At 42.9% G+C, this 19082-nt stretch overlaps 1 protein-coding gene across 1 annotated transcript in view; it reads right to left on the reverse strand.

The window, feature by feature from the left end:
* ALK (ALK receptor tyrosine kinase) overlaps positions 1-19082 on the reverse strand; it is a 716806-nt gene that overhangs the window by 481328 nt on the left and 216396 nt on the right. The window contains exon 3 of the mRNA XM_061156236.1: positions 5922-6086. Within this exon, the coding sequence (XP_061012219.1) occupies positions 5922-6086 (165 nt within the window). The remainder of the gene's footprint in view (positions 1-5921; positions 6087-19082) is intronic.

The raw sequence follows: 19082 nt of genomic DNA on the forward strand, positions 1-19082 counted from the left end.
GGACCACCCCATTTGACACACATGAAAAGGAACATCATTCTGTTCTGGAGTGTGTGTGTGATTCCAGTTACATTCTTCTATTCCAGTTTGCTTATCCCTCTTGACTACTCTCCCAGCTTCAACAAACTGCTAAAACCAGAGGTCTTTGCTAAAGACTGCCTATACAGACAAAGTGAGGGGAGCAATTACTGATCACCAGAAGTTAGGAAAGAGGTATGGGAGGGACTCTCCTGCAGAGCCTCCAGAAGGTACCAACCATGCCAACACTTTGATTTCAGACTGCTGGCTTCCAGAACTGGGAAAACATTAATTTCTGCTGTTTTAAGTCACCCAGTTTGTGTTTACTTGTTGCAGCAGCTACAAGAAACCAACACAAAAGGGTAAAGCAGGAGTGAACCTAAAGACTAAATGACCCCACTCTACCATGTGGTCCCCTTGTCACCCGTGGCAGCTTCGCTAGGCATTTCAGAGCTCCAGAACAGTATTTCTCAACCGTTTTGAAAACTATTATGCTACCTAGATAAACAGAAAAATCTCAGGAGCAGAGTTTCATTCAATACCCCCCGCCCCCCAAAACAAAACAAAGCAAAAACTTGAGAATCAGTGCCCTGGACAAGAATTCAGTTGATACAGGAAGAAAGTTAGCCCCTCCCAGCTGAGTCTACTCCTGGTCTTATTGTGTCTGCATCTGCGTGAAGGGTTGGGGAGGCATTTGGGAGGGGGGCTGCTAATCTGCTTCCCATTTTAAAGTTAGGATTTAGCTAGAGATCAAAATCTTATCTTGCTGAAGAAGAAAAATATGTTCCCTTTACTGCATTCCAAAATACCGGAAGGAGTAGACATTGAACATGCCCCTCAGTTCAGTTCAGTCGCTTAGTCGTGTCTGACTCTTTGCGACCCCATGAATCACAGCACACCAGGCCTCCCTGTCCATCACAAACTCCCGGAGTTTACTCAAACTCATGCCCATCGAGTCAGTGAGGCCATCCAGCCATCTCATCCTCTGTCATCCCCTTCTCCTCCTGCCCCCAACCCCTCCAAGCATCAGGGTCTTTTCCAATGAGTCAACTCTTCACATGAGGTGGCCAAAGTACTGGAGTTTCAGCTTCAGCATCAGTCCTTCCATTGAACACCCACGACTGATCTCCTTTAGGATGGACTGCTTGGATCTCCTTGCAGTCCAAGGGACTCTCAAGAGTCTTCTCCAACACCACAGTTCAAAAACATCAATTTTTCGGTGCTCAGCTTTCTTCACAGTCCAACTCTCACATCCATACATGACCACTGGATAAACCATAGCCTTGACCAGACGGACCTTTGTTGGCAAAGTAATGTCTCTGCTTTTTGATATGCTGTCTAGGTTGGTCATAACTTTCCTTCCAAGGAGTAAGCGTCTTTTAATTTCATGGCTGTAGTCACCATCCGCAGTGATTTTGGAGCCCCCAAGAATGAAGTCTGACACTGTTTCCACTGTCTCCCCATCTATTTCCCATGAGGTGATGGGACCAGATGCCATGATCTGAGTTTTCTGAATGTTAAGCTTTAAGTCAACTTTTTCACTCTCTTCTCTCACTTTCATCAAGAGGCTCTTTAGTTCCTCTTCACTTTCTGCCATAAGGGTGGTGTCATCTGCATATCTGAGGTTATTGATATTTCTCCCAGCAATCTTGATTCCTGAACATGCCCCTAGCACTTCTTAAAAAGTCATAGAACGCCTCAACCTGATGATTCCTCAAGATTTTATTAATTTATAATATTATGTTCCATCAAGATCATCACTTTTTATTATCTTGCTGCTCTGCATTGTATCTCCCTTATTATTCTCAGCTACAAGGGCCATAAATTAACATCATTCAGAATTTATACTCCTACAGTTCATTATCTATGATTGGTATTATCTCACCACCTTTCTCTGGCCCTTCTATATCCCCTGACAAGAAATATTGCAATAGAGTCTAAATACCATCCAACCAATAAATGTTGAGTTAAAAAAAAGGGGGGGATCCTCTATTGAAGGGCACTTCATCACTCCTTCTTATCTCCATCAACAGCAATTCTTTCTGTCAAAATGACAGAGAAATAAGCTTCTAAACAGTTGAGAGTTAGGTCCTTGCTTTGCTCCCATCTGGACTCGACATGTCATTTTCTCTTCCCTTACCTTCTTCTCCTTTATCCCTGAAGGTCAAGGGACATTAAGATACAACAGACTGCTTCATGAGGAACAACCCTACTTAGGGAACAAACAGGTAGCAGTGTAATCAACTGATTTCAAAAACAACAGGTGGTCCATTACTGGAAATTTTGAACACCTCTCAGTGACCTTACAGAGGCCAGAGGCAGCCCTACAAAAGCTGGGAGGCTGGTCTTTTGTTTCTAAGACTGATCAAGGCTGAGTATAGATCCCTCCACTAGACCCCAGGAAAAATAAACACAAGTATCTGACAATGGTGAGATTCCCCCAAATTATATTTGGATGTGTTTGTTCACTAAAAAACTTTATGATAAAGTAAACTGATATATCTACAGAAGCTTTTGTCATGGTTGTTCCATCAATATCTTCAGAGATGTGAGATCCTATCACACTAGGGAGAGCAATGATTTTTCAGAGAGATGGAAGTTGGCAACACTTGCTAAAAAGTGGATATTCAAATCCTGACTGATCCTGAAAGAAAGCTGAATGCCAAAGAATTGATGCTTTTGAACTGTGGTGTCGGAGAAGACAGAATCCCTTGGACTGCAAGGAGATCCAACCAGTCAATCCCAAAGGAAATCAATCCGGAATATTCATTGGAAGGACTGATGCTGAAGCTGAAGCTGAAGCTCCAAAACATTGGCTACCTAATGTGAAGAACTCACTTATTGGAAAAGACCCTGATGCTGGGAAAGACTGAAGGCAGGAGAAGGGGACAGCAGAGGATGAGATGGTTGGATGGCATCACCGACTCGATGGACATGAGTTTGAGCAAGCTCCGGGAGTTGGTGATGACAGGGAGCCTGGCGTGCTGCAGTCCTTGGGATTGCGAAGAGTCGGACACGACTGAGCAACTGAACTGAACTGAACTGACTGATTCATATAATGGGAAAGTTCACATTTAGTGCATGTCCTGGCCCTTGGGATCCAGCTTTTTAGAAACATGAAGTCCTCAATATTCCACTTTCAGGACCACTGTGAAGTCAGTGGAAGTATTTCTTCCCCCTCTCCTCTCCTTCCTTCCCCACCCCCAACCCCTTCACGATACTCAGCATAACATGCAGATGCTAAAGATCATAAGACAGAGCTTAGGGGAGGAGAAACAGGTCAGAGTGTGGCAAAACACAATCTATTGGCACTGCTTTAAAATTGTTTAAAAATGTAAAAAGCATTGATTTTCAAAGTTATAAAGTCTGACACCTCCATGTCTGTGGATAATTGCCACTTGTCCTTCTTTCCTCATCTCAGTGAACTTTGATCATAATTCAACAGTTATCAAATAAAAAACCTATGATCAAAAATGCATGTATACACAGGACTGTTTCAACGGGTTAGGAATTGGAATCCAGAGACATCACTAGCGGTGGCTAAATGTGAGTGAGCCTGAAAAAGGATCCACACCAATAATACAAGAAAGCTAAGAATCACCTGAGAAACTTATACAATCATAAAATAAAACAGAGCCCCATGGAAATCAAAGTTGCAATGACATACTGTATTTCATCTGCCAAATGAACAAAAATGACAAAGTCTGGCAAAACCCAATACTGGTAAGGATGTAGAATCCTGGATGCACATCACTAAGGGGAATATAAGTTGGTGCCACCACTTTGGAAAATACATTGGATTATGAATTGAAATGGAAGGTGAACCATGTGACCCAGAAATTCCACCCCAAGTTCTATGCTCTAGGGAAACTTTTGGACATGCACACACTCCAAGAGGCATGTACAAAAATGCTGATAGTGGTGCTATTGGTAATAGCATAAACTTAGAAACAACCCAAATATCTAATAACAGTGGAAGAGACAAACTGTGGTGTTTTCATGTAATGGATCCAATACAAAATGAACCACAGCTATATGTATTAAAATGGGCAAATCACAAAACACTATTCCATTTATACAACAGATTGCAAGTCTAATCAATATGTTGTTTGAGGCTATATACATAAGGAGTAAGGCCATAGAGAAAAGCAAATGCATGATTAAACACAAAGTGTGGGGTAATGGTTACCTCTGGGGAAAAGGAGAGATTTTTTATCTAGGTGGGAGAAGAAATGGTTGTAAAGGAACTGACAATGTTCAAATTCTTACACTTGGTGATGAGAATGCAAGTACTGATTATATTGTAATCTTTAATCCACACATATATATTATGTCTACTTTTTTGTACATGCTTGATTTTATAATAAAGTTTGAAAATCTACAGATTCCTAGGCTCTACTTCACATCTACTGAATCAGAATCTTAGGTTATAGCATTTAGACAGTATCTTTTTAAGTTCTCCAGAAGATCTGGATGCACTATTGGGTAAGAGCCACTCACTTACACACAAACACCTCCCCCCCCCCCCCCCATTACACATCAGTATCCAGGTGAAAGCAGCTTTAAATACAAATCAAAGTCAAGAAATTTCTAGAGTGTCATAAAAATAGAAAAGGTCATCCTGGGAGAGTATAAAAGAAAGGGGCCTCACAGTTCAGGGCTCCAGGCCAAGGGGGAAGCCTGGGAACGTTAGTTAGTAGTTTTTAGTCCTCATGAGCTTCCTTGAGCTCTGTCCCTGTGTGCTTCCCAGGAACATCTGTCTGAGATAATCACCCCTAAGAACTGGGCCCACAGCAGCTCTCACCACAGCTTTTACTATAAAGACAGAGGCGTGACAAGGTGGAAAGTATTCCAGTCTATGACTCATCAAGGCAGACATCTAGACCTGTAGACCCACATGTATAAGCTGATCATCAGCAAGTTGCTTCCCCTCTCTGAGCCCTAGTTTTCTCATCTGCCCTGACTCCCTCACAAAACTGGAATCCAATGAGACAATGCAGTTGGAAGGGCTTTGCAATTGGAAGTACTACTCTGCCATGCCCAGTAAATCCAGTACTATGTCAGTTATTATTTCTTCCTAAAAGCTAGAAATATAGGCTGTCAATGCTGGGCCAGTAGAATTTTCTGGGTCCAAGGAATTGGGGGCTCTAAGATTTGCCTTAGAGAGACCTGAGGAAGGATTAGGTCTTAGTGCCTCTGTATCTCTCTAAAAACTCAGCAAATATTTATCAAGCATCCACTACTTATTCTGAGCCTATCTTTTCCAGTACTGATAATTCAGAAGAGGATGTTCATAAACAGCTCAGAACTACTGGAAGCACCTTACAGAACTAATATGCAGTCCGAATAGTCATTAATGGCTTTGGAACTAACATTTAACTCAGTTATACAACACACTCCAAAGTAGGATTGCCAGATTCAGCAAATAAAAATGCAGAACACAATTACATTTGAATTTTTTAGGATAATTGGAATACTTTTTCAGTATAAGTATGTCCCAACTACTTACATGAGACACACTTACACTAAAAAAATCATTTGTTGTTTAAAGCTCAAATTTAACTGGATGTCCTATGTTTTAGAGATGACACCATTCCAAATAAACAAACAGGTTAACATTTTTTTTTTTTACATCTTACATTGGGAAATCTGCATGAAAGACAGCTATGAAATCCTATTTCTAAACCCTTCAATCCAATGGGTTGGATTGATCTTGAAATTGAACTTATAGCCTCCTCTCCCTTGTATAGTCCAAGACATGGAAAGGCACAGATATTAAAAACAGGTTTCAAAGGAAACAGGATAGAACAGGGATGGAGAAGACACAAAACTTCAAACAGAAATAGATATCCCATCCGCATCATGGTCCATTCAGGACACTTCGCAGTGTCCTCTACCCTTACCTCTGGGCATTTCCTTGGAATGCTCCGCCTCAGGCCCATCCAACAGGTCCATCTGAGAGGCCTCCTCAGAAGAAACATGGCGCCAGGACCAGCTCTGGTTGCCAAGGTTGTGCAGTGGAGGGGAATACTCCAGCTCACAGGGGAAGTCAAAGCTGCACTCCAGACCTGCAAGGAGCAGCCCATGGTCAATGGAGCAAACTGTCTCCCAGATGTGACCTTCCAGCCCCACTCCTCCACTCCAGGAAGTTGGCCTCCATCTCATCCATAACCTTCACCCTATCCAGGTGTGAGAAGCTATAAATTTCACAGGCAGCTTAGCTCCATATGCATGAGAAGGAGACTAAGAGGGGAAAATAGTGTGCTTTGTATAACTCAGATTACGAGCGATGTCTTCAGAAAAGGCAAGTAGAAAAAAAGGGCTAAGAGGTTGAACCATGAAAAGATTTTCATTCTGTCAAGTTACTTGGTGACATGAAGAAGGCTTGAGGTCAACTGGTCAGAGCTGGGCTTTGCAACCAGAAAGGTGTGAATCTAAGTCAGGCAGGAAAATTAACCTCTCTGGTTTCAACTGTCCTCTCTTATACATTAGGGATGATAATTTCTACCTCTGGAGATTGCTGTAAGAACCAGCAGGATAATACAATATCTACACACAACTGGTGCACAACTGATGCTCAGCAAAAATTCTTATCAGATTCCTAAAAAAGAAGAGAAGGTCAAAGGGAACTTAGGCTTCTCACAGCCCTGTTTGCCAACCATATTATCTATTCAATCACCCTCCAGGGAGGAGCGCCATGGCTAGGATAGCTAATCTGAGTTCTATTCTCTCTTGGGCAGGGAATAGGGAAGGTCACTGATTAGGCAGAGAGAGAAGAGGCAAGAAGAGGCCGTGCTCTGAGACTTTGTATGATCTTTTCTGGGCTTCTTTGCAAGAATCATCACTGTGTCCAATCCTTTCACATCTGCTGCCCTACTTTTAGGATATACTCACCTTCTATTTCCCTTGCCTTGATCATTATTTTTTACCCAAAGTGGTTGAAGTGTTTGTACACCTAGAAGGCTCTCAATGCTTGCTCATGGATCAATAGAATATGTGCCAAAAAGCAAATTAGTCATCCACTCTTTACTTCATCATCTCTATCTCCTTTTAGCCCTGGAGATGTGAAGAAAGGGAAAATTTGATATAAAGACCATTGAATGGGACTTTGGGGAATTTTGTTGGTATCCAGGCTTTTCACATTTGGTTGGCATCTTCTTCTCACATGTAGAACTTGGTGCCCTCATTCATAAATAAGAGGTTTAGACTCAATGATTCTAAAAACAATTACCCAAAGAAACCTAGGTTCCAGCTCCAACTTTGCCATTGATTTGCTGGTTATCTTGAATAAGCCACTTTACTTTTCTGGGCCTTAAGTTTCTCAAATACAGAATGAGACCCACACTAGATGTCTTCTAGAGTTCCTTCTTGATTTGACTTTTTTAAGATTCCAAAGTCCCTACTCTTAGAAGTGTTATAACAAATTTATTAAATCAATCTGTTTGGTGGTGCTAATGGGTAGTACTTAGTTGCTAAGTTGTGTCTGACTCTTGTGACCCCATGGACTGTAGCCTGCCAGGCTCCTCTGTCCATGGCTTTCCCAGGCAAGAATACTGGAGTGGGTTTCCACTTCCTTCTCCAGGGGATCTTGCTGACCCAGAGATCAAACCCGTGTCTCCTGCATTAGCAGGGGGTTCTTTACCACTGAGCTACCAGGGAAGCCACTAATGGGTACTAACTTCCAATTATCACTGTGTATTTTAGTAGCTGCTTCTGGAGCTACTGTTACCTTGATCGCCAAGACAAGTTCTCTGTTGGGAATTCCAGAAAGCAGAGGAGAAGTAGTGCCAAGTCTAGTGCAAATAGCCAGTCACTGGAGTGTCCTTTAGTGACACCATAGAAGCTGGCCCTGCCCTGGAGTAGGAGTAAAATAATTCCCACTGACACTGGCCAAACTGTGTTTAGGGGGGAAGAAAAAAAATCCTTCAATTACCCTTCTATTAAGTATCTTTCTACTTCTCAACCGGTGGAGATTTATATACCAGCTGCTTTCCAGAGCTGCCATCCTCCTGGTCCTAAGGTTAATACCACTCGCCCTTTCACGATTCAGACAATTCACCTTTATAATGTCAAGCTGAAACAGGCAGAGCTAGGCTTGTTTGAGTTGACATGCCACTTGCCGCCTACATATTTTATCAGCCTTGAAGACTTTCTACACGCTTCTGGGGGTTGAGCTACAGCTATGAGCTAGTGTCCATGAATTGTAGGCTGCCTTAATCTTCAAGACTTGCTTGCTAGGTCCTCAGTTTCAATAGCAGAATGCAAAGAGAAGAAAAAAAACAACATTTTGTACTTTGTAGCACAAAATTATCCTTATAATGAAATATGTCTTATAATGAAAAGTATAGCCATTAAGCCTGGCTCCTCTGGGAATGATCAAAAAGACCCAACCACATTAGCAGAAGATCAAGTCAGAGGGTGGCTACCTCTACCCCACATCAACAACTATTGGTGCCTTTCCCAGAGCTTCAACTTCTGAAGCCCATCCTCCATCTTGACTTTTCTTCTCCAATTAAACTCATCCTGCTTCCACGTGGGACAGAAGGGCAGCATGCCAGTTCAGACACTGCCTAGCAAGTGTGCTCTGTGCTCATGTTACACAGACAACAGAATATGCAATCCCAGCCTCAAGTATCATCAATCCTTGAATCTTTGAACTCTGGAGAGACTGATGATCAGTTGTGTATGGATCAGATTCTGCCTAGTAAAACAGGCCAGGCAGATACTCCTATTATCAAATAGGTTCATTTTGAAATCCATACTCTGAGGCAGCTTCTCTTTAGCTGTCAAAGATGTACTTTGTGCTTTAAATAGAAATGGAGCCAACATTATTGCTTATTTGAGGTGAAATTAGATTGGGCTTTTCTATATTCTGATTTAATTTCTTATAAAATTTCAACACAGGTTTCTTCTGACCTAGCTTTAGTGCCTTTTGAGCAATAATACCTAGGACTTGTCTTCTCTAAAAATGGCAGATTAAGTCTCATTTTCCTTAGGCCTTTTCTGAGTTTCTAGCTCTAGGGTGTTTCTTGGATCTCTCTCTTTAGCCCTCCTTGACTCTGTCCCCAGGTGGTGGGTGCTATAGAGTCTTACAAATAGGACTCAGAGGAACTAAGGGCTTCAGTGAAGTGCTCAGCCTTAAGCAACCCAAAATGGCTGAATAGGTCCTTGCCCAAGGGGAGGGGTAGAAACAAACATTCACCAACCCCAGTTGTCAGCCAGGAACTGTGCTAAAGAGATTTCTTATATCACTATCTTTAATCTGCTGAACAAATTGAGAAGTGAATTGTGTTTTCTCTTTAAAGCTGAGGAAACTGAGACTCAGAAAGTTTACTCTACTTGTACAAAGATGAAAGGACTTCCCTGAGGCAGAGCCAGAATGTGACCCAGGGCTGACTAATGTTGAATAGCTCACACCTCCACAGCTTCAGAATTTTAATCCAGGGCCAACAGATCAAATTAAATAATATATGAGAATGCTATGTAGAGCTATGTTTTGGTTATTATTAGATACTAAGTCTGTAACTTTGTCATATCCATAAAGGCTTCTATACTACCCTAAGGGGACAGATCTATATTTCATCTGTGTCAGGTCCAAGACTGTACTTTTCACATATCTGTTTGGAACCAGGAGAATCTAACCACTGAGAAAGAGCAATGAGAAAAAGACTTCCCAGAACCTGCTAATCACATAGTTGAAATCACTGCAATCAACAGAAAGTCACTTCCATCATGGAAGAAAGATAAAGTAATGGAATCTTCTGGAAATAACTGGCCTGCTGAGAGGAGTGTCAAGTGCTGTCAAGGGAAAGGTCTTGGTAGAGCAGTGAGGATGACTCCAGGCTCAGTCCTGCACACAGCAGCTGAAGGGCCTCAGCATGTCCATTCCTTTTTCTGCACCTGGCTTTCTGCAATTTGAAAATGATGGAGCATATCCCCTCTCTGATGCTCTCCATTTCTGAAGTCGGTAATTCTACAGAGCTCACAGTGAGCCAACACAACCAAACCTACAGACTGTTGGTCCCCTCACTCTCTCTGCCTCTAAATGAGAGTCTGCTGTTATCCCTAATGGGTTCCCCAGGAAAGGAGGCGAAATGTGTATCACACTCCATAGGGACTCAGTTTGCCTCAAGAGCCTCAAAGAATTAAGAAGGAGTGCTCAGGCAGATTTTACAGATGACTGCCAGGGTGAGTGTGTATGTGTGTAGTCCTAGGTGAGGACTGAGTCAATGTGTACATCCCTGAGATCCAAGTCTTCCTCCCAGTGGGCATGACTCAGAAAGTCAAACCTACAGCGGCATTAAAGTCTGGGACTCAATGTTCATGTCTATTTTTCCTGATATCCTCTAGGGTATCCTTTGTGTTTCTTGGGTAGGCTAAGGGTCTCAGTTAAGGGAATTGAGAGTGGGATGGCAAGGTTCTTGGACTATCAGGGGCCCACAAGAGAGTTTATTCAACTGTATACTCAGTCCTGGGATCTGCATCTGAAAACAGAATTAACAGATTTGCTACTAGTTTAACATATGGCAACATAATTGTGATTTTTGCCTCGGGGTTATTTTTCTCTCTCTAGTTTTCTTGATCCAGTGCTTAGCTGCCAGGATGCTGATAACCTGACATGGGGCCTGAAATCTCTCATTTGCTGAATGGTGGTCTCTATGGTCTCACCCAGCTCTGCAGTCTTTTCCTATGCATACCTGCCCATAGGTCTTATTAAGTAACTTAACACCATCAGGATTATTTCTCAGGGACAGAGCACAAGTCCTGAGATTTGACTCCAGTCCTGCTACTTGTCAGCTGTGCATCGTGGGACACTCTCTCCCTCTCTCTGAGCCCCAGCCATCTCATTGATAAGACTTAACTTCCCAGGACTGGTAACAGGACTCAATGAGAATGATGCATGTCTTTGGAATGGAGAAATTCCTGATGCACATTAGCTGGTTCAGAATTTACCCATGCCCTTTTGAACACAGCTTTCTGTTCACCATGAGAAACAGTATTTACATGGGGCAGACAACCAATGGCACATGACCATTTCCTTAGTATTTTGTTGTACCACAGAAAGGTTGGTATTTCTGCCTTAAGGTGATATTTGCAGTCAGCTGTTAGAACTTGAAGCAACATTTGAGGCTGTTTTTCCCATTGGACAGGTGAAAACACCAAGACCCAGGCCAGGGAAGATTTACCCAGGGTCATGACTGGTCAGGGAGCCTTTCACATACAGAGTAGAGGGCATCTCTTCTGGCTGTGGAGGCCTTTCTGAAGGGCATCCTATCCAGGCAGCACCAGGCCTGAGCCAAGTTGAAAATCAGTTACTGAATCACCAGCTCTCACCTCCTCAGGCTTGGCTTATTGGCACATTTAAGCTAAGGCTGCAATGATTCATGGGTGGCATTACAAATGCCAATGTATTCCTGACAAGTCTGATTTGTGTATTCAATAAAGAACCATATGAAGCACCATACACATGTGGCAATTTTCTTGTAGGTGACCTTTAGAGGTCATAAAATAGAGCTTCATATTTGAAACTTCAGTTCATTAGATAAAGCTCTGGGAACCAGCAGTCTTAAAATACCGTCAGGCCTTAAGAACTGTATCCAGCTCAAGAGAACTCCCTTGGCTGCCACCAATCCTGAGTCACAAGGTGGGGTCTCCTTTTCCCAAGAGATTTCCCAGAACTTTCCAAATGCTGACATCAAGATCATGAAAGACCCTGAGGACCATCTTAGAGGAAGACACTGAATCCAGAGACATAAGGGAGCTTGCCAACGGATGCACAGTGGGTGAGTTTAGAACTGTTCTAATTTCCAGTTCCTAACCCGGTAACTTTTACTATTATCACTCAAAGCTGTGGGTAACAAACAAGTAAAATGATACCTTAAAACAATTTTTAAAATTCTAAAAAACCCATACTGCATTTTTCTGGAATAAGCTGGCAAAAGCATACATAGCTAGGTTTCAAATATTCCACAATGGTTTGATGGCTAAAATAATCTCCAATAAGGTTTCCTGGCTTCTCACATCTTAAAAGTCCTCTTCTGCCAACAAGCTGCTTTTTGGTGGTTGCTGGAAGCTCCTGCTGGACAGCAAGTCTGTGTGCAGGCCAGAAGCTATGTGAAAACAAAGGAAAGAGAAAAGGGTGGTCTAGGAGTGAAGTGGGAAGATCCTCTTTTGCCCTGTTTTATATCAAAACCTCAGAGGGGCACCAGGGTGTCTGGGGAGTAAACAGAGACATACACTCCCAACTGGCGTCTGACTGTTCAAGGTGAAAGCTTGGCTCTGTCACTTACTAGCTGTGTTATCTCAGGGCAAATTATTTAATTTCTGTGTGGCTCGATTTTGTTTTCACTTTAAAGTGGGGATTAAAACAGGGGCCACCTCAGGGAATTATGAGGAGGATTAAATGCAATACACACATCAAGCACCTGGCATGGGGACTCACACACACAGTTTGATTGTTACTAAATGATGGCAAGCCTTGTTCTTGCTCTCCAGTTGGCTCCAGGCTCAGCCACCTCAGAGCGGAAATAAAGGGGTGCATGTTCAGCAACGAAGGCAGAACTATGTGAAACCTTGTTGAAGCTCCTCCTCACTTTGACAGGCTGATCAAGCTTCCCTTTGGAAGTGAAGTCACGCTAGACCTTGAGTAAGAAGAGCTAGGTTCAAGCCCTGGCTCGAGATATTACTTCAAGCAAGTCCCTTAATCTCTTTAGGCCTCAGTTTCCTCATCTGAAAAATGAGGTAGTGGAATAAAATGATCCTCAGATCTCATCCATCTCCATCATCCTAAGACCAATTTCACCTTTGGGCATGACTGAAACAAGCTTTCTAATCTGGCTCTAGCCAGCTGGTCAGCAGTATCCCAAGAGTCCTAACTTCCAGCTCAGGCTCCTTTTTCCTTTCTCCTCTGGGTTTTCTTCTTAAGGAGCACTTAGCCCACCAGTCATCTTCTATGTTAATCCACCAGCTACTGTCAACATTCTGGTCACACTCTTTATAAGACCTGCCCCCTGCTTGCACTCCCCCACCACTATTCACTTGGAGGGACCCCAGAACTAAAATCATTCATTTCCTCCCCACCAGCATGCTCCCTACAATGCATCTGGGAACCAACCACCCAATTCAAGACATCTGCTTGGCTCACTTATAATCAAGCTGCAGCAAAAAAGGGCCAAGTCTCCTTCAATCAATCAATTATATAAACACAGTCTCGGAAGACAGTCTCAGAGGAGGGTGTGTGTGCATGCATGCCCGCAAGGGTGGGGAGATCAGCACAGTAAGCTCAATTCTCATTTCCCTTATCTGTGGCCATAACAATATTACAGATTGAAGAAATGGGACTTGGCTCTTCATTCCAGAACAGAAAATTAGAAATAATTTAAATTCTTAAGTTAATAGCCTCTTCATTTTATAGATAGGAAAACTAAGGCTCAGGAAGGTGAAATAACTTGGCCAAAGTGGCATTGCCCAGGTTCTGGAGAAGCAGAAAGCTAAGACCAAAGTCCAGATTGGACTTCTAGGCCAGTTTTCTGCCTGCAATTTCCAGGAAGCGTTTATGCAAAACATGGTATCTCTAACAGAATAAGGCTAGCTCCAGACAGCATAGTGAAAACATCTTTGTACACTGCTCAGCATGGCATCCACCCAAATGGGATCATTCCTAAAACTAGATGGTTGGAGGAGATCTCTGAGTAGTGTGGCAGCCCCAACAACCAGAGAAGTCTGAGGGTCCTGGGAAGTCTTGACCTCATGCAAGATGGCCCTCCCCACTCACTCATCTGTCTCTGCTGGTGAGGACCTCCTGAGTGTTGGAGGTGAACATGAGGTTCCTTCCTGGTGCCAATCTCAAAACACAGGCTTCCCTAACACAGACTCTGTGATATTCAGAAACTCCTAATCCGGCGGGAGAGAAAGACTAACTTACACCTGACTTTCACCATAAGCAGACCTGCGGAAGCCATGGGAACACAGAATAAGAGAGACCTGCCTGGAAGGATCACAGGCTCATGGAAGAGGCGACTTTTGGACTGCAGTTTGAAGGGTGAAATGATTTTGACAAATGATAAAGATTTAGCTAGGAAGTTTAAGAATAGAGGAAGGAATGAGGTTATTCCAGGGAGGGTGAGGAACTAGTTTGCTTATTTTCATGCAGTCATGTGAATTTTGAAGCTGGACTGCACAGCATTAAATCCCAGCTCAGAGAGTATCATGGTTCAGGATAAAGTGCTCTCAGGTTCCAGAGGACAAAACTAGGGACTTAAAGAGTTTTAAGGAAAAATATTCTAGCAAATAGAGTCATGCCACCAAAATGCAGGCTATTGACCTCTCACTGGAGCAGCTCTCATTCTTCTTCAGAGAGCACTAGGGAAGCGCCTATGCTCCAACACATGGAACTCTGTCCTCACAGCTAATCCAGACAGTGATGCTCTCAATTAGGAATCATGACCATTCCCACTCTTCAGATGACAAAGAGAATCAAGGAGAGTGGTTGAGTCACTGACGGTATAATAATAACAGTCTTAAGAATCAGAGCTGAGAATGAAATTCACATCTCGATCCCAACTGAGCTTCTTCCCCACCATTCAATCAGAGGCTGGAAGATGTCTTGCTTTCATGTCACAGAGGTGATTTTAATAGGCAACTAGGAGGTGAATGAAAGATCTATGGTTTCCAAACCTAATCCTACAGTCTCCACATCCCAGAATCTTGCTTTTAAGCTCTCCAGGGGACTTCCCTAGTGGTTCAGTGGCTCAGACTCCACACTCCCAATTCAGGGAGCCTGGGTTCAATTCCTGGGCAGGGAACTAGTTCCCACATGCTACAACTAAGAGTTTGTATGCTGCAGTTAAAAGACCCTTCATGATGCAATGAAGGTCGGAGATCCCACTTGCTGCAACTAAGAGCTGGCACAGCCAAATACATAATAAAACAAATATTTTAAAAATTATTTTAAAAAGAAGCTCTCCAGGTGATGGTGAAGCAACTAGACTGAGCTGGTAAGTGAGCTTACCCACATCACGATGGTACTGACCCTACACTGATGTAACCTTTAAGGCAGCAAGAACCGCTGGGCTGACAGAGATCCACAGAATTAAAGTGATAATATGAGTAAAGCAATATTTGGGAGTAACATGTGAGGAAATGCTTTGTAGCTCAAGTACTGAGAAAATATGAACCACCACCCAGGGGGCAGGAGCAGGGGATAGTTGTAGGGTCTGACAAGCAGGTGGCCTGGGTCTGAATCTCAGGTGTGTCACTAGCCCTGGGCAGATCAATGACCTCTCTGTGTCTAATTTACCCGCTGTAAGATGAGGCTATTTGATGAGACTGCTGTGGGCCCCAAAAGCTCACCATTTCTGTGAATTTCTCACAGACCAAATTATTCTAGTCATCTATTCAAACGGGCTGGTTAAAGTCTTGTTAATCTGAGGTCTGTTCTGTCATGAAGTTCTGCCCCTGAGGTAGCTCATCACATAACATTTCACTTTAAGAAGATTTCCTCTCATTTTTCTCACTGTTGATCAGTCATTTTCCTGCATATGTTTTGGACACATGTCTTTCTAGACTGGTTAGAAATGCTCTGTATACAATATCTCAGATGTCCCAAAGCTGTCAAAACAAAAATTCCTCAGCTCACTCATGTCTGCTGAATGTGCTTTTTTAGATTGAGATTTTTTTTTAAAAGCCTGCCCAAAGTAGTTAAAGTCACAGCTTTTATTTCTAAATGGAAATATGTCCAGCCTAGGAACTGTTCTCCCATTACACACATGTCTTTCCTGATTAATATGACATTAGGAGTAAGAGGGCTTAAGGGAACATCCATACCTTTTACTGAAATAGAGATCCCCAGGAGCAGAAAAGACTGGGAATTGAGGGACTTGAGTATACTCCTAGTTGACCCCTGGACCATTCAGCATATGTTGAAGTTTCATCCAGTGTATGTTTAAGAATGCAACTAAGTACAAAACACTGGGGATACAAAGGAAACAAGATGTGGATTATTGACCTCTAAGAGCTTCCAGTTTAGGAATCAGGATGATTCAGGGCCATACATAACTAAGATATGAAGAAAAGTGTGACACAGACATGCAAAGTGCTGCAGAAAGACATTATATAATCTTTCTTGCTGAGAAGATGGGAACAGTGAGGTCTACAACCTTGCAGGTTGTCCTAATTTGGGGTTAATTTGGTCACTAGCTGTGGGGTGTGAATGCTCACTACATGGTTTCCAAAAAGAAGCTCTACTAAATCTAATAGGCAGACAGTATCTTTGCTAAAGCTGAAAGTCTTATTTCCCAGGTAAACCTTCCTATAGGTTTGACAGTTCATCAGACCCAGGGGCACAGATACAAAACAATCATACAACAAGTATTGAAGCAGCACATTCAGACAGATATTTAGAACCACCTTAGACCTATGACCTATGATAAAAGTGAACTAGGCTAACTGATGAACCTATTTGCAGGGCAGCAATGGAGACGCACACACCGAGAACAGACTTGAGGACACAGCGCGGGAAGGAGAAGGTGGGACCAGCTGAGGCAGTAGCACTGAAACATACACTTACCATTTGTAAAACAGATAGCCAGTGGGAATTGGCTGTGTGACACAGAAAGCTCAACCTGGTGCTCTGTGCAACCTAGGGGGCGGTATGGGCTGGGAGGCGAGAGGGAGGTTCAGGAGTGAGGGTACATACGTACACCTATGACTGATTCATGCTGATGTATGGCAGAAGCCAACATAGTATTGTAAAGCAATTATCCTTCAATTAAAAATAAATAAATAAATTTTAAAAGTAGGCTAGAATCTCTATGAGGGGCAGGAGCAAAGAGCTTAGCAAACTGTAGACACCCACTGTATGAATGAATGTACAATAGATAAGCAGATAGATGAAAAGTGATATTTAACATCTCTACCTTGGGTTGAACAAATTAGACCCCTCCATGACTGCTTTATCAGGTGACCTAGTTTACACTTGGGCCATAAAAAGGATAAAATACAAACTAGGAAAGTAATTTGGTTCATAAGAAACACCAGGAAAGCCCCAGGTTTTGTGGAGTGGGTATCACATGATGGGATTTTTGGAGAATTTGGGATGCTCAGGAAATAACCACTCCCTGTAAAAGTCAGAATCTTTTCAGATTTCAAGAGGGGGATGACGCAACCCTAGTATTATCAAAAAATTTCATTAACCTTCTCCATAAAAAAAATTACAGGGAGAGAGACATCAAGGCAGACTGGGTACTCAGGAAAAGGCCTGAGGTAGAAGCAGGGACTGAGCTGGGCTTTGCAAGCTAGAGCAGTAGGATCTAGAGAGACAGGTTCAAGGAAAGGAAAGCAAATTAACCAGGGACAAAATGGAATGAGAAATAAGGAAACGTGGGGGAAGGAGGAGGATGTAAAAGAGAAAGGGTATTTACCAGAATGACAGTCCTTGTTCTCTAGGCAGCTTTGACACTGTTGGCGACTCCCACACGTAAAATTATTATCCCTTTGGTTTCTGTGGCTGTTCTGGTTCTCCTCCTATCTTCTCAGTTTCTCCGTCTCTGACTGTCAGGCTCCTCTTCAATCACAGCCTCCATCATAATCTATGCTAATGATTGTCTATCACACCTCTCTCCTCAAAGCCAAGACAGATTTACAATTCTCTACTGACCATCTTTACCTGGATGTCCTGAAAGCACTTCAAATGTAACTGGTTCAATTTAGGTCTCACCATTGTCTCCTCTCTCTCTAGATGTCATAGTCACCATCTCTCCTTGTCAAATATTTCTCCTCCTCCATACTCTGATGGTGGGATTTCCATCTACTCAATTACTCAAGTTGGACTCTCCTACAAGGGCAACCTAGTCATTCTCGCCTTACAGCTGGAATCTCTCCCAGGTTCCCCTCCTGCCCTTCCTTTTCCAGCCTATGCTTCACACATAGGATCAGATCTAAACACTTAGTATACCCAGAAGTAACTGTTTCGCCAGGCTCCTCTCTCCCAGACCATCTTTACCCTGAGTCACTGGGCTTGACCTGCTTCTCATCACCCCTCTGAACATTCATTCCCTCTGCCTGCAAAGCCCTTACCAGAGATCTCCGTGGCACCTGGGGTCCAGGGCCCAGCTCAACAGTCCCTGTCTCCTGAACATCTACCTTCTGAAGTCCTTCATAGAACTGGCTCTCCCTCCCTATGTTTCAGGGAGCTTTGGACATGCCTCTGTTACTGCACCTGTCTTATAGCATGCAGGTCTGCCTCTTCCTCAAGACTTCTTGTGCTACTGGTATTTAGCATGGCCATACCTAGAGCAGAACCAGGCACACCGTTAGTGCTCAAAGAGTGTTTATATCCATTATCCCATTCTCTGTGGTGTCACAGACACACTAAGGGGGAAATGATGCAGGCAGATAGGTAGGTGTGCAGAAACAGCTCTCAGGAGGATGATGCTCAAGATCAGAGAAAGCTTTGGGGAGCCACCTTCACAGGCGTGAGAGCTGAGACTATGTTAACAGGAGCATGAATGCATGACCAGGAGACCACACAACACTGAGTGATGCTCTCCACATTGCTTATCTGTCAGTCTGTCCATATTCTTCACCCATCTCACTCTTTCCCTTTTGTTAATTTCTTTCCTGCTCTGTCTGTGACAGTCATTTTAAATGGATCTCTTTTGATTTGCCTTTCTTGCTTTTGTTTCATTTGGTCAATTATTCTTTTATTATCATTTTTTATTACCTTTTAATCTGACTTGATTTCTTTCCGTTTCAGTCTGCCATTAATATACAGGTAATTCACTGGTATTTATTGAGTAGATCTATGTGTCTTTATTTTAAAGGCAAGGGATATGATCGAGTAGAGCATTTTAAACAAATCTCGCCTCAAAACATCTAAGCCAACTACTTTCCACTTGATTTCCACAGACTGAGCTCATTGGTTCCCAGCAGGTCACTGGTCCTCATGGTGACAGATGTTCCCTGCTCTTGGTCTTGTATGACTGCTGGCACTGCTGTTCCCTACAGGACTCAGTCTTTCTGGTGACTACATCCAGAGCCTTGTGCTTATCACGTAATAGAGAAAA

This window comes from Dama dama, chromosome 11 (genome assembly GCF_033118175.1).
Source record: "Dama dama isolate Ldn47 chromosome 11, ASM3311817v1, whole genome shotgun sequence".
Lineage (NCBI taxonomy): Eukaryota > Metazoa > Chordata > Mammalia > Artiodactyla > Cervidae > Dama > Dama dama.